At 33.2% G+C, this 16,632-nt stretch overlaps 2 protein-coding genes and 1 long non-coding RNA gene across 4 annotated transcripts; 2 read left to right on the forward strand and 1 right to left on the reverse strand.

The window, feature by feature from the left end:
* The first annotated feature begins 3,439 nt into the window (after window positions 1-3,439).
* On the forward strand, window positions 3,440-8,635 carry LOC110824269 (Metal-dependent phosphohydrolase). 2 transcript variants are annotated; one of them, XM_022054849.2, is made up of 8 exons: window positions 3,440-3,862; window positions 4,422-4,546; window positions 6,102-6,139; window positions 6,775-6,885; window positions 6,972-7,051; window positions 7,880-7,916; window positions 8,004-8,045; window positions 8,160-8,635. In XM_022054849.2, the coding sequence occupies exons 1-8, from the start codon at window positions 3,584-3,586 to the stop codon at window positions 8,240-8,242; spliced, it is 795 nt and encodes a 264-aa protein (XP_021910541.1). In that variant the 5' UTR covers window positions 3,440-3,583; the 3' UTR covers window positions 8,243-8,635. The 2 variants fall into 2 exon arrangements, with proteins under 2 accessions (XP_021910541.1, XP_021910542.1); XM_022054850.2 differs by lacking the exon at window positions 7,880-7,916.
* Window positions 8,636-9,411: 776 nt separating this feature from the next.
* LOC148268718 (uncharacterized) lies at window positions 9,412-9,872 on the reverse strand. Its single transcript, XR_015816915.1, has 2 exons — window positions 9,738-9,872; window positions 9,412-9,617 (listed from the first exon to the last, which is right to left on the reverse strand). It is a non-coding gene; the product is annotated as an uncharacterized LOC148268718 (long non-coding RNA).
* A 1,756-nt stretch (window positions 9,873-11,628) lies between these two features.
* LOC110824106 (proline-rich receptor-like protein kinase PERK9) lies at window positions 11,629-16,582 on the forward strand. The gene is made up of 8 exons (XM_088213040.1): window positions 11,629-13,430; window positions 13,921-14,340; window positions 14,417-14,503; window positions 15,108-15,178; window positions 15,264-15,340; window positions 15,480-15,627; window positions 15,832-15,993; window positions 16,136-16,582. The coding sequence occupies exons 1-8, from the start codon at window positions 12,422-12,424 to the stop codon at window positions 16,334-16,336; spliced, it is 2,175 nt and encodes a 724-aa protein (XP_088069166.1). The 5' UTR covers window positions 11,629-12,421; the 3' UTR covers window positions 16,337-16,582.
* The last annotated feature ends 50 nt before the right edge of the window (window positions 16,583-16,632 follow it).

The following is a 16,632-nucleotide window of genomic DNA, read 5'->3' on the forward strand; positions in this document are numbered from 1 at the left end:
ATTCCCCCTTCTTTTATATAAACTTACAATTATAAACATTACACACACACACATACACACATCATTCGCAGCACACATGAATTTCATGTTCCAACGAATCATAAATTTTTATTTTTTAAATACTTCTCCTCCCACTTTTGCCACTTGTCACAGACAATCTATGCCTGAGCTTCATCTAAAACGGACGAATTTCTCTTCTGATTTTCTTTTTCAATTTAAATAAATTTTCTTACATTTAAATCAATTTGAATTCAAATTAATTTATCATTATGGCAAAATTCTATTACAGTAATAATTTAAATTTTTAATTATTTCTTTTTTTTTTCCCATATTACTAAACTTTCCTTTAAAGTTAATATTCTTCTGTTTAATTTTCATTTTCACCTCCTTTGACTGCTTTTTTAGGTTATTTCATAAAAATTATTTGAACAAATTTTTCATAAGGTAAAGTATTTTTATAATTAGTTGAACATTATACATGGAAGAAAATATTTAGTATTTATGTTATTTATTAATAAAATAATAAATTAGATAATTAAAAAATAAATTTTTTGAAAAAAAATTAAATAATTTCTTTTCTCATTTTTCCTAAATATAAAGAAATAGAAACATAGAATTTTTAATTTAAGAAAAATGATAAATGCTCATCATCTTCTCCTTATTTATTTATTTTTTATCAAAATAAATGAATGAAAGTAGCATAGAGTGCAGATAGTATTGTACAGTACATTTTTATGAATTGGTATAGTACTATCGTTTTTTTGTACCTTAATTTATAAATTTTATTTGTTTATCGTGCTTATAAATTAAATATTTAGATGTCTAATAATTTATTTTTTTTTTTGAAAAAAAAAATCATATTGATTATATTAAAAGTTAAGTAATTTAATTAATTTTTGTCAAAATTAATTATTACTAACATTAATAGATGTGTACATATAAAATTATGTCTGAAATACCAAATATAAATAAATTTGAGACAGCCACCCAAATTTAAGATATTATCAATATAATATTATTACTTTTCTATTACAACAAAATATATATATTAATTTAAATAAGTGGATTAATTAGTGGCTGTTGCATGCTTCAGAATTAATTAATTTATTACGGGAAGCTTTAGCCGTGTGATTGCGTCACTCTCAAGTCTTGTTTCTTTTTAGAAGAAAAATAATTAATACAAAAATTATGACGTAATACAATGAGGACAAATTCATTTTATATAGAATTTAAAAGTCAAATATTTTAAATTTTATACCCTTCAAATTGATATGATATTTTTTTAAGGCGCATTTACCAGTCAAATAGGATAGTCAGAGTCAATCACCTTTGAATTCATAATAGACATATACATTAATCCATTAAATATTTCATTAATCCACCAACTAAACATATTATTATTTTTTTTTATAAAGTAAGATTTAAATAAATATAAAAAGATTTTATGGACAAAGACTATAAAATAGCATTAAGAATTGGACCAATTAAATTATTGTAGATGACCATTTTATTATATTGTTTTATTTCTATTTATCCAACTTATTTTACTCTTACAAAAGTTAAACATAATTTTTTTTTTCAATTTATGTATAGAAGTCGTGAATTATTTTTTAGCACCCTGTTAAGACTCATTCCTTCAATCTTTTAAAAGAACAAAAGAATATCAATCACTTTTGCACAAAAAAAAAAATCATTGTAAGGGATGCAAAATGACTATTTGTTGAGCACTGAACCTCTACGATCAAGAAGTACCATGGTCGCGAAAGCTTGAAAGTCATCCATGATTATGTCCCAAATGGAAACATGCTTGCTAAGAAAACCTTAACCAGTCGGTTGCAATGATGATCTTTTCACATTTTACAAAAACATCAAAAAAAAAAATTTAACCAATTGATATGAATTTTAAATTTTTAGATAATAAATTAATTTTTTTTTTTGTACTTCATATTAGAGTTTATTCCTCTAACACCATATTAAATCAGTCAGAACATATGCAAATAGAATGATTATCTTCTATAGTTTAGTATGTTCAAATATTTTTTCTTAATTAGTTAAGAGAAGAGACAATCATGACCTTTTATATTAGTTAGTACTCCAACAAATAATTCAACCTTACATAAAGCTAAGAAAACAAAAAAAAAATTATTAGTTTATTTCTTCATAATTCTCTAAAGCTTTTATTTTATTTAAATTCTTTTTTTTTTGCAAAACATTATTAATTTAAGCGTTGAAATGTCTTCTAAAAAATAATATTGGGTTTATTGTTTTCTACTAATTTCAAAGTGCTTGGTGCATGGCATGATCATAAATTGTTTCTCAATTTCCATCAATTATGAGTATGTTATTTGTTTTGTTATTAGAATGAAATGAGAAACTTAGTAATACAAAGGAGGATTACTAAAGTAGAATATGAAAAAGGCTTTAATGCCAATATTTCACCCCCCAAAACAAAAGAGTTAGTTAGTCAAGTTCCTCAAAATAAAGCTTCTAATATAGAAAATAGCGAACTGACTAAAATTATGTAGTAAAAAAATTAGTACATGAAACATTACCTCAAAAAAGTTAAAAAGCAATTAATAATTGATATCGATTTAAATAATAGTATAAGAAATTTTTGTAATAACAATGGATAAAAAAAAAAAAAAAAGTGTGATAAGAACTTGAATCTAAATAAATAGTAGAAGTGCACGAACTATTATAAATTTCCCGTTTCCATAAAAATTCGAATCTAATGAAAGATGAAATGTCACCTCGATCATTATAATTAGATTTTTTTAGATAATACATAAAAAAAAATTATATTATTTTTATAAAATTCAAATTAATCTTTATACTATTTTTATTTTAAATATAATATAAATTTTTAAATTTTATTTGAATAAATATTTATTATTAATAATATATATAATATCATTAAATAAATATTCACGTGATAAACGATGTGTCTGTATGAATATTAATTTTAAAAATATTACTAACATGACAGTTGCATGGTTGCTACACTATCAATTATTTCTTTTTATTTTTTAATTTTTAAACAATTATAAATTAAATATAAATTTTAAAAAATTAATAAAAATATATAAAACTATAAAGGAATCTTCAATACTAATACGAATACTCCACTCTAGTTGGTTAGTTTAAAAAAAACTAACTTCGATCCTTTTTTATTTAACTCAGATTTCGGTTTAAACCTGCAACAGTCATGAATGGTTTTAGCTGGTAACTTATTTTTTTAACATCCCTGTATACTATCCTAATTTTTTTATTCAAAAAAAAAAAAAAAAAAAAGCTGTTAACATCAAATTTTTAAAATCACTTTTTTTAAAAAAAAATAATAATAATAATAGTAATAGATCACGTGCCAAAAGTCTGGGCCAATCTTGGTCAAACGACCTGAAAATGCCCATAAGAAACTGAATAAACCGAGAAAATGAAAATGAAATCGAAACGGGCAGAAGTCGTTTTTCTCGGGAAAAAAAAAAAACAGAAATAGTTTCCTGAAAGCAAAAATATAGCAGGTTGTGTAAGTAGAAACCGAAATCAATTTGAATATAAGAAGTGCATTTCAATCTGCGAAACAATGGCAGTTAATCCATCGATACATTACGCGCCTCCTCTGAATCGAACGCTACTCCGCCGTTCCCCTCTCGCTATCTTCCATACGGCTGCTTCGAAAACCTTTTTCTACGGAGAATCGCCGAAACCGAGGATCGTCGTAATGCGGTGTCAGAAACCTGTTTCAGACGAATCCCTTACCAGTAAAGCTGCGAAATTGGCCGATCGCGATGCTCCGATGGGATCTTCCGGCTCCTCTTCTTCCGCGGTTATCGATTTTCTCACATTGTGCCATCGACTCAAGGTACGAAACGAAAGTGCCATCGATTTTCTCACGTTATCGATTTTCAGCTTGATACCCGAAATAACTTGGATGAAGAACGCAAATGATTTTTTTAAATAATTTTATTGATGCTCGCTGAAGATTGAAATGTACGATGGATTATCGTGTCCAAGTAAATTAGCTTCATTCGCGTGAAAGTAGGTTTCAAACGGTGAGTTAAATGCGCGTGCTCTCTGGTTAAGAATTGAAATTATAAGCTGAGCGTTGTTTCTTCGATACCAAACGGAGATTTGGTGTATATATTAAACTTTTTGTTTTTGGAAAAAAAATTTAGCTAATTGACGCAAAGCACTTGCACTGATACTTTGTTTGCACGACTAATTGCTTCCATTAATTCGAACAACGAATAAAAAAAATTAAGGGATCATTTGCTGCTTCTTTTCTCCGGCTTATTTTTTGAAGGAATTTTGAATTGAGCGTCTGTAAAAAAATTGGGGAATTTACTCTTCTTGTATGTAGTTAAAGAAATGGCCTAATGGTTGGTAACATCATTAATTTTTTTCTTCTATATCTATTGAAGACCACGAAAAGGAAGGGATGGCTCAATCATGGGATAAAGGGTCCAGAATCCATTGCTGACCATATGTACCGCATGGCTTTGATGGGATTGATTGCCGGTGACCTTCCTGGTGTTAACAGAGAAAGGTCGACCTTTTCTCATATCATGCAAAAGGCTTGCACTCTTTATTCTTGAACTCTTATAACAGTTGTCTACCATATGTTATACTTCATGACTGGATGAATAACTGTGAATTATGTCCACATTATTTTCGAACACTTTTCGGCATTTTTACTTTCAGAGCTCAAGCTGGAGGTCTGTTATACAACAAACTCATTGTTTTTATGTTTATTAGTCATTGAAACGTACGTCCATTTTATTTCATGTGATATTTTTTCTGAAATATGCATGTCAGCCTGCCAGAATCTGTAGCACTCTTAAAATATGGATTTTGGTTTTGAAAATGCAGTGGACTACTTTGCTTATCTATCCTTATAGCTATTCATTGGATGCACTTAGGTAACTTCTTCAGCAACTTGGCGATGTTTTGCCACAGCAACGAGTTGTCTAAAGATGTTAGTGGCTTGCGCTAATCTGTGATTACAAGTTTATTGCTTAAAAACAAGTAGAAGCTGTGAAAAACATTGCAATGTTGCCCCAGCAATGACAACATCAGTTTTACTGATTTAAGTTACTGTAGCATCTATTAAAAATTAACATTTTACAAAATTAGAAATTTTGTATAAGCTCAAAACATTTAGTTAGAAAATGAGGAAATTAGGCATGAAAAATTAAGAATCTTATATTTGTTAGAGGTGAGCGCACAATGTGAAATATGAGATTTATGCTTTGAGGAAGGCGATGGGGCTGGGATAAAAATTTAGTTAATGCCAGTTTCAGGACTAAGAGTAGAAAAACTGTTAGTTCATGCCAATTTCAGGATTAAGAGTAGAACATGAAGGAAACAACATGCAAACTGTCCAAAGATTAAATATGCAGCATTGTAAAAGCATTAGAGATGTTATAAATTTCTAGGGTTACTATTTATAGGGAAATTTTTTATTTCTCACGGATTTAATTATTTGCTTTTTGAGCATAAAGTTGGGGAGCAGTAGATATGATTATTTTAAATTTTCATTTACTGGGTTGAACTTTTAAGTGACAGAGAATATTAGGCATGTGAAACAGAAATGCAAAAATTGGCACAATTGGGATGAACTACAAGCGTACAAGTTCAGAGAGTAAAAACTGGTACAGTTAGGATGAACTATAAGTATACAACTTCAGAGAGCAAAGCAACAAGAAAAAATGGTTTCTTGCCAGTGTTGGCATTTGTGCTAAACAACTGATGAAGAGTATAACTTTCAGAAAATATTCATTTTTGTTCTTTGACTCTTTTTCTTTTGCAACAATTGGTGAAATAATTTGTCATGGGATCCTCTTTTGTCTTCCGCTTCATTGGATGAAGTTAGTTGACGTTGAGTCTGTCAAGTGCCTGGTGAGTAGTAACTTATATGACCCTTCTGACATCTATGATGCCATTTTTCTCCTAATAGCAGTCCATGCTGATATTTCAACCTTATAGTGGATTTACTCTGTTAATTCTACTGGCTTATGGTGGACTTGTTCTTTTTTCTTTTTGCTTTGTTTTTTGGCTGGTATATAAGGATTTGAAATTTTGTGCCGTCTGTATTTAAACAGGTGTATCAAGATAGCAATTGTGCATGATATTGCAGAAGGTACTTCCAACTCCCTTTTGATTTTTTAGCTATCTTAGCGATATTTTATGAGTTTGTAATCTTACAAGGTGGAAATGGCAGCAACACTACTGTTTATATCAACTTTGTTTCGGTTTTTTATGAGCCTTTTCGATCCATTTCATGCTACATGGGTCATAGCCTCATCTTGTTGTATCTTCCCACTTTCAGTTCTTTAATTGGTTAAATGAATTTACAATTAACAGAATAATCAATCAGATTCACTTTTATTTGTTTTAGCATAGTTGAAAAAGTAATCAAGCTTGACTAGCATTGCCAGATTGAAAATGAGATTTTAGGAATGCGAGTACGATTTAATGCTAGAATTTAAGATGGAATTTGGGTAACCACGTTACAAATGGACCAAGTGGCAAATCCTTATCTAATATCTATAGTTTCTTCCTCACTTCTAAGATCTAGTTTCTAACAGTTAAGGAGGAACTGTGCCTGCTTTATTCAAATCTTCATTGAATTCCGGGAATCATTCATTCAGAAAATTTTCTAGTATGGATAGTGGATTGTTTCTTTTCAAGTTTGACTTGTCTCTCTGGGTTTATATATATACACTTGGTGTTTATATTAAGACTAACTTCGAGCTTGGATTTGGACTTTGATAGCTATTGTTGGAGATATAACACCATCTGATGGTGTGCCCAAGGAAGAAAAGAGCAGACGAGAACAAGCAGCTTTGAATGAAATGTGTGCAGTTCTTGGTGGAGGAAGGAGGGGTATTTAATAGCTGATTTTTGTCTTTGGAAGTTCCGGATTTATTAATATTTGGTTTCAAATTGTAATGGTGGTTTGTTTTGTGCAGCTGAAGAGATCAAAGAACTTTGGGCAGAATATGAAAATAATGCTTCTATAGAAGCTAATCTTGTGAAAGATTTTGATAAAGTATGTAGCTCGAATTTATTTTTTGAAATTCTTTTCTGGCTTGGACAAATATTCCCCATTTAGAATATTTGACTTAATTTGCTGTTAATGCCTTTCCAAATGTGACTTTTCATCTTTGGGCAAGCTTAGCTAAATAGAACATGTTTGTTCATATATGCTGAATTTTTTTGGTGAACTCATATATGCAGAATTTTTTTGGTGAACTCATAAATGCAGATTTATATGTAGCATGCTCCAACACATTTATTTTCTAGCAGAAGATAATAGCATGAGTTCTGAGCATGTTCTCTCTCTTTGATAGAGTGCTCCAAACACACTGATAAAGAAAACCATGATTCAACATTACTTTATTTGTGACAGCTTTCTGCGTCTAATTCCTTTGATCTTCTAAGTGAGGGATTACAAATGGTAATCTACTGAGGGATGAATGTTTGGTGTTTTAGGTGAGAAAATGCATAAAAAAATATAGGGCTTTCTTTAGTATGTGAAAACATCTAGCTTTATTTCCTAATTGATATATGTTTAGGTATTTGTTTATTATTCAAGTTTAAATGAAAATCATTTTTTAAAGATGTCAAATATTACTTTTTTATTATTTTCTAATATGCATTCTCTGTTTTCTCTATCATTTCTAAAGATATCACTTTTATTTCAAAAAGAACACATTGGTTTTATGTATAAACATGTGAATTTAAGAAATAGAAAATGGAAAATGTCTTTAAGTGAATTTAAAGAGAGAAGAAGGAACATATCTTCGTGTGCCAAATGGATCCTTCATGTTTTCTTTTCCCTTATTTTAACTGAGGATTATGCTTGTCGATGAATCAGATTGAAATGATTCTGCAAGCACTGGAGTATGAAATGGGTAATTTCTTTTCCTAATGCTAGTTCCTGTTTATAATGCTTGTGAGCTATTTTAACCTTCTCCTTTGAAATTTTAATGTTGTGGCAGAACATGGAAAAGTACTTGATGAGTTTTTCCTTTCAACAGCAGGTAGAGTCAGCTATTTTTTTTTCCTTAATGCAAGCATGGAAGAACTGATACTGTTGATTTCTGTCATTTATAACTCCTGTCCAGTACTCAAGTCTATTTGCCCATTAATTTCAGGAAAGTTTCAAACTGATATTGGAAAAAGTTGGGCAGATGAGATCAATTCAAGAAGAAATTCACGATTAGCAAAACAAGCATAAAAGATCTACTGATGGAGCTCCAGTCTTGATCTTTCTCTTACTGCAAAGATACCTTTTTTTTTAATAGGAAGTTTTGTGGGATGGCATTTCATACTGATATTTTGCCGCCTTCATTATCTTTCTTGTTTCTCAAGGAGAAAACCTGAATAAAGCTGAATTGGGAAACAGTGGAAAGAGATCATTCAGACTGTAGGAATAAAGCTCTGTCAAACCTGGAAATTTATGCAGGTTAGATTAGGTTGTGTGATATTAGCATTTCTCAGATGAAGCTCTCAGAAATTTTGGAATGAGGCCATTGTTATATGTAAAGGTCTTATGAACTTCCTAACTCAACTGTCTGGACCTTTGTAATTCAGATTAATATATTCTGCCTTGCCCAGGTTACCAACATCAGATTTCACCTGTAGTTGATTGCAGTTTTGAATATGGCAAGTAATAAGCTTGTTTCTTAAATATATATTTGACAACAGAAAGCCGTTTTCTTTCTTTGTGTGTGTGTATATATAATATACACACATATATATATGAAAGTGGGTTATATTTTCAGGTATTGGATTATGAGGTGACAGATGATAAGACTTACAGTATGTCCGGAACAAATGAATTCTAACTATTCACTCCGAGTTCCCCACTCTTCTGTTGGAACAGAATCAATATAACCACATATTATTTATCATCTTCTGAATATCAACTTGTTTGCTCCCATTAGGGCTTAGCTGGACTGGTATGTAGTCCACCAGTTGAGAGAGTGGAGATACGTTTCAGTCATACAGGTAATCCAGCCTTCTTTCAGAAATTGGTACGCTAGTTTCTTTTCTACGTTTTAAGATGCTTGAAGTTCTAGCTCTTCTCCTCTTATTTAAGCTGTCTGCTACTAATTTTGTGGGCGCTTGCGAATGCTCATTTGTTAGCTTGTCACTTGAAACTAAAGGTGAGTCTGATGGAGTTTCAGTTTTATTATGCTTATTGTCATTGATGTTCTGCACTTGATTATCTGACTCCCTCTTGAATTTCTGCTCCTTTTCTTACATTTTCGTTGCCCTGATTATTATGTACATATTCACTTTTGTTCTTACCCCTTTTTCCCCTGATAGTAATTGTTGCTGGAAAATCTGGTACCACAATAGTAAAAGAGCCAAGCTTACTTCTATTTATTTTATGTTCATAAATAAACAAACTGAATCATTTGATTTGGTTTTGGTTGAAGTTACAACTTGAATTTGTACACCATCCTCCCATCATGATTGATTAAAACTGAACAACATCGGGTCGGAGCCCTCCTGTGATTGGTCTTATTGTTCAGAATTGACTGCAATGATAATTGGGGAGTCTGTGCCGGTGAATTTGAGTAGTCGAGAAATGAATGATAGGAAGACTGAATTCATAGAAAATTCTTTAGTCCAGACTAGATCACCCCACTTGATATTGTTCGTTAAATTTATATGAAATGAAGTATACGAATGAATTAAACTCTTGTGGTTTGAAATCAACGTACCTTAAATCTTACACAAATCTTAGTAGGAGGTCGGTGTGAGATGCTGAATGTTGAACTGATGATTGATGATTCTCTCCTACCTAACTAAACCCTTGAACCAAACAAAAACAAAGGATAAAAAAAATAGAGGCGGTCGTATTTTGTACAATTGAGAATGTAGAGGAGGTTGACTGACTGGTGGGCGCTAAAAACGGACATGGACTCAGAAATCTAGCACTTAAAATGTATGGCTGTATCCATCAATAATTTGCATCTTCTTCAACCTTTCAACTTTGGCAACGAACCTCTCTCCATGGGTCAAAACATATGCAAAACTTGTTTCACTTACTGTATTACTCCCTTCCTACGGGATTTTATGGAATTAAAAGTTACGAATATATTTTACCTGAGAATAGATTTAATTGCATTAACGTTTCTTTATAAACCCAAAAATTAAAGGCATAAAACTCCACCGACAAGCCTATTTGATTATTATAATTTTCATGCACGCTATTAAAATCTAAGCAAAAAAGGCAATAAAGTTTGAAGGGTTTAAGAGTCGTCGTATTTTGCAAAACACACATGGTGATGATGATGATGATGAAATATTGCCTCAAGTCAATGTCATCATTCTACTCTTTATTATGTTTTGATTCCACGGGTTGCCCTAAATTTTGTCAATAATTTGTAACATAAGTGCCCCACCACCCGCTAAAGTACTTGTTGTCATTTCCTACTCATAAAACACACATGATTCCTTATATTCAAATTTATTTATTTATTTTTTTATATCTTATAACAAAATTAAAACTTAATTTTTCTTTCTTAAATTAAAAAAAAAAAAAAAAATGTAAAGCTTAATATGTCTGTTCATTACAGTGCATTATATCTGAATTTATTTATAGAAGACAATAAGAATACTAATGCTTCAATCTAAAAGAAATTTAATTGATTATAAACATATGATATTTCCTTATTTCTTAAAGTCATTACTACACTTGCATACTTTAAACTCTCAAACCTAAAGATGCCTACTGTATTTATTCTGCATTCTCTGGCACACCCACTTTTTATAATTTTAATTCTTTGAAATCATCATAACATACGTGTACTGTATTAACTTCACCATCTATGTATATGCATAATAATATGGTATTCCTTCCGTTGATGTTATCCATGATTATTTTCATTTAATATATATAAAGGTTTTGAGAATATGCAATATATTATTAAAATTTAATGTTCCAAATGAATGTTATTAATGCCACTATTTAAATAATCAGAGAGAGAGAGGGGAGAAGGCTGGTTTCTTGTTCGTGTTCGTCTTTGAATATAAACCCAACAATCAACTATAACTTGTAAAAACTTTACACTCAATAAATTATGATATAAATTACTATGTTATATAAGTCAACAATTAATCAAGATTTATCACGAGTTTTATATATATATATATGAACAAAAATCAAGATCAAAATGATGAGAACTAAGCTGATTGGTAGTATGCCTTTAAAATATTCAGTCAAACTTAGGGCTCCAAGAGAAAAAGTCCAAAAGTTCATACAAATGGCAGCAGTTAATCCCAGTATTTAATCTTTTTTTAATTACGTATTAAATGCTTTTTCTTTTCGGCATTTATTGTAAAATAAAACGAAAGGGTCCACTTGTTAATATTTAATTGGAGAGCTGAATTAGAATTATTTTGTTTTTATGATAAACTTTTCTATTAATTAATTAAGATTTTAAATTAAATATTTAATTTTAAAAAAAAAACTACACGCTTTCTCCGAATATTAGGACCATGATGTTCTGATTATTTTAAATTAATTTATTTTATTAGAAAAAAACAAAAGAAAAAAGAAAAAAGGAGAGAAATCAAATCTATTGTAATTATTTTTTAGAGGTCTCTATCAGTATGGCTTCTGATTTGTGACCCCACAATCCGTGTGTTCCTACGCTGAGCTTCTCCTCTGAGAAAACAAGAGACATTCATCCAAATTTGCTTCGGCTTTTCGAAAGTCTCGAAGATTAAATCCCTTGAAACATTTGCAATCCATGAACAACTTGAATTTTTGCGCAAAAGGTAAGGTTTTTGAGATTTTAGCTTCTGGATTCTTTGGTCTTTCTACATTCGGTACTGAAGATTTTGGAGCGTGATCGACTGCTTCAAAAATTTCCCACTTTCTATTATTGCAATCAGCTTATTCATCCGACTCTCTGCTTTCCGACTTCCGCAACTCGAGTGATTACTCTTTTGCCGAAAACTTTCTGGTGATCCAGATTTTGGCTCTAGTACTGGTAGTCTACATGAGTTTTGCTATTTTTAGAAGTTCTGGTGATTTGGGTTTAGCTATAAAGGTGCTTTTTGATCTGGGTTTGGCTAAAATCATGCCTTGATCATCTGTTTTATGATCAAAACCTGAGTGGCGATCTGGGGATTTGCTGTATATGAACAGAGTGATTGGCTGATCCTCGCTTGTTACCGAGAAGGTTGCTGTATCTTCAAGTTACTGTGTTTGTTTGGTAAAGTTTGGTGGCTGAGTAGTATTTTGTTGTTACTGTTTCGACATTTGTATGTGATCGAGATTCGACAATGGTGAATTGGTGATTGAATTTTTTGGTTTTTCCACTGCCAAATTTCATGAAAGCACATAGATTTTGTTACATAGATAGTGAACAAATAATCACTAGATTTGCTTTAAATTATGGCAACCACCTCTCCACCTCCAAATTCAACTCCCTCCGGGGGGCCACCAACTCCGCCGATCACTTCATCACCACCCTCTGGTACCATGTCACCGCCACCCCAATCTTCATCTCCTTCCCCTCCACCTTCCCAGCCTGATGCAAATCAAACAGAACCGCCAAGCTCTTCAACTTCATCCCCACCTCCACCAGGTCCCTTGTCTCCTCCTCCAGCCACACCACCATCTGTGCCATCACCACCTCCTTCTGTACCTTCATCTTCACCCCATCCTCCTCAATCTGTTCCACCTACAGCACCACCTCCACCATCACCTGATGCTAGTCAACCACCAACATCCAATTCTCCACCACCACCAACATTATCATCACCACCACCATCTAATTCATCAACTTCACCACCTCCACCAACATCCAATCCACCAGCTAATTCGCCTCCACCACCGCCATCAAACCCCCCTAGAAGTCCACCTTCACCACCACCACCATCATCATCACAACCGCCAGAAACTTCACCTCCACCACCTGCATCTATTCCTCCTCAAGATTCACCTCCACCGTTGAATTCACCTCCACCACCGGCATCAGATCCTCCTGAAAATTCACCTCCACCACCAGCATCCAAGCCTCCTGATAATGCACCCCAACCTCCTATTGCTACTTCTCCACCTGCTTCTCACCCCCCACCTTCACCTTCGAAGTCTACTCCTACGTTATCACCTCCACCTCCCTTAATAAAATTGTCACCACCTCCTTCCCAAAATCCAGTCCCACCTTCAGATAATGGGCCCACAAATGGCTCTAGTCCTAATGCACCAGAGAGTTCGCGTTCTTCTGGTAGTACTGCCATTGGTCCAGGAGGTGTGGCGGCTATTGGGGTTGCTGTGGGGCTCTTAGTGCTTGGTCTAGTCGGGTTGGCTGTTTGGTGCTTGAGAAAGCGAAGGAAAGATGTTGCTGGGATGAATGGTGGTTATGTTATGCCCTCACCCATGGGCTCTTCGCCGGGATCAGGTAAGCTTTGTAAAGCCTTATCTCTTTAGCATTTTATTGCATGTCATTTTCCTTTAACTGGTTTGGGCTCCAGTCAAGGAAGCAGTTGGTGTTTAACATCTTTATATTCGATTTCTTGCTTTATTTTGGCACAGTTTTTAGATGTGCTCAAGTTTTCCAATGTTAGGTATAGCTGGGCAGTTGGATAAAGACATTTCATGAATGTGACTATGGTTTGATATCATCAGGACATGAAGCATTTTGAGAATTGTAAATTGGAGGAGAGCTAGCTTTTAGATCGAACGTCTCAAGTTAATAACTAAAAAAGAAAAAATAAGAAAGGAAGCTTGAAATCTGTTGAGTCCTATTCTTGGGGCAGTAGATTAGTCATTGCGAATATGTGATATTTTGTTTTATATTCTTAAACAATAATCTGTAGTCAGCATGAAAATATTTTTTTTGGAATTGGGGCCATTTGTTTGAGTGATTAATATTTGCATCTTTTGACCAGATTCATCCTTTTTGAAGACGCAAATGCAATCTTCAGCTCCCCTTGTAGGAAGTGGGTCTGGCAGTGGATCTGTTGTATATTCCCCACCTGAGCCAGGTGGATTGGGCAATTCAAGGTCCTGGTTTACGTATGAAGAACTTCTCGAGGCCACAAATGGTTTTTCAACTCAGAATCTTCTGGGTGAAGGTGGATTTGGTTATGTGTATAAAGGGCTCTTACCAGATGGGAGAGAAGTGGCTGTGAAGCAGCTAAAAACTGGTGGAGAGCAAGGTGAACGAGAGTTCAAAGCTGAGGTTGAGATTATTAGTCGCATACACCATCGCTATTTGGTTTCACTTGTGGGTTATTGCATTTCTGATAGCCGAAGATTGCTTGTATATGACTATGTCCCCAACAATAATCTTTATTACCATCTTCACGGTAAGCTACTACATGACTTTGGAGGATTGGCTGATGATGATGGCATACTGACTTTTTTTCTTCTTGTTCTTTTTAGATGAAGGAAGACCAGTCCTGGAATGGTCAACACGTGTTAAAATTGCTGCTGGTGCAGCTCGTGGAATAGCTTATCTTCATGAAGACTGTAAGCCACATACAGAATGCATGTGTGTTCTTATTGTTGAGCCTTACTTGGCTTAGACATATTTCTTCATAATATATGCTACCATGTCCGTTACCTGCTTACTTTGGCTGCTTTTCTAAGTGGAGACTGAGTTGTGAAGTTCTCCCTTCTAATTGGGTTTGACCGTAACCTATTATTATTATTTTTATAAGGATAGCCAAATGGATTAATTTCTTTCTTAAACCATCCAGGTTTTGAAAAGGAAAGGCTTGCAAATTTGACCTCATCCTTGTTTTGAAAGGGATTTTCTTTAGAACCTCTTTAAGGAAGGAGGCAGGGTATCTTAATTGCTTTTTTCTTCGTTGCCAGGGATTTCCAATCTTTATGGATAAGTTCTCAATCATAAACTATCTCCTGAACAATCCAAAACTCTTTTCTTAGAATCATAGTGTGTATGATCAGGCTTTGAAAAACTAGGCATTCTTTTCTTTACCTGATGTTGCTTCTATGTTTAATGTCTCTGGTGACTGGTATGAGTTAAAGTACATGAAGTCTTCATCAACTGATTTCCCCTGAGTATCTGAAAATTCTTACATATGTTATTTTGCCATTATGCATACGTCAGGCCATCCTCGTATCATTCACAGAGATATCAAATCATCAAACATTCTGTTAGATAACAATTTTGAAGCTCGGGTATGCACATGCTCTTGGGGCCCCTTTATAGATAATTTTCCTGGTGTAGGTTATGGTTTGAAAAGTTTCTTGCTGTTACTTGCAGGTTTCTGACTTTGGGCTCGCCAAATTAGCTCTTGATGCAAATACACATGTAACAACACGTGTTATGGGGACTTTCGGGTAGGCACTTAGTATCTTTAGATGCTTGCGTATGTTTTATGCTGGTGTTTTCTCGTTTTAGAAGTTCTAATTTTTCAAAACATAAAGTCTTATTAAGAAAACTTTTGTATCTAAATTCCTCTACTGGATGATTGTTCAGATATATGGCTCCTGAATATGCATACAGTGGCAAATTGACTGAGAAATCTGATGTATTCTCATTTGGAGTTGTGCTTTTGGAGCTGATTACTGGACGGAAGCCTGTGGATACATCCCAACCTATGGGAGATGAGAGCCTAGTTGAATGGGTAAATTCACTGATGGAGAACTTTTCAGATAAATGAAAGTGAAGGCATTGCATATCCTAAGTTAAAATTTCCTTGGCACGTGGAAGAGACAAAATATAATAAAGAATATTTGATCTTGGACTGGTTGGAAAGAATAGAAAATATGCAATTACCAAATCGTAATCATCCAAGTTTAACCTAATAGAGAGTCAACTTGCATTTCAGGCCCGACCCTTGCTAGGCCACGCACTAGATACTGGAAACTTTGAGGGTTTAACAGATCCCAGGATCGGAAGCAATTATGTTGATAGTGAAATGTTTCAAATGATTGAGGCGGCAGCAGCCTGTGTGAGGCATTCAGCGGCTAAAAGGCCACGGATGGGACAGGTATAAAATATTGTCTATTCAATTTGACTAGCAAATAATTTTTATTCAATTGACTAAAAAAGTTTTTAAATCTTTCGTACTGCACAAATTCTTGGTTGGAGTTAGAATATCTTTTATTTCTCAGCCTTCTTGTGTTTGCCAGGTTGTGCGAGCGTTTGACAGTCTAGCAACAGAAGATTTAAGTAATGGAATGAAAGTAGGTGAAAGCGAGGTGTTTAACTCTGCACAACAATCTGCAGAAATTAGATGGTTTCGAAGAATGGCATTTGGTAGTCAAAATTGCAGTACAGATTTTTTTACACAAAATGATTCAAATAGTAGAGAGGCACATGATCAATGTTAAGCAATGAAGTCTTCTTCAACTGGTCTGGTGCTCTGTACAGGATGTCATAGTTCTTCTGGTGGCTAAGCTATTCTATGACATATCACCTTTGCCTCTTGCAAGAATTACCAGCATTAGGTTTAGGGACAGTTTTTGAAATCCTCAGTCTCTTTATTTATCTTTTTTTTTTTTTAGCTCAAGTGCAATTCTTCTTGTAATTAGCCAAGCAGAATTAGTTAATATTATATAATTAAAATTTTAATAGAATGGAAATTTTATATTGTTAGAATTTTAATAAAATAAAAAAAAAATTATTA

This window comes from Carica papaya, chromosome 2 (genome assembly GCF_054855325.1).
Source record: "Carica papaya isolate Zhongbai chromosome 2, ASM5485532v1, whole genome shotgun sequence".
NCBI lineage: Eukaryota > Viridiplantae > Streptophyta > Magnoliopsida > Brassicales > Caricaceae > Carica > Carica papaya.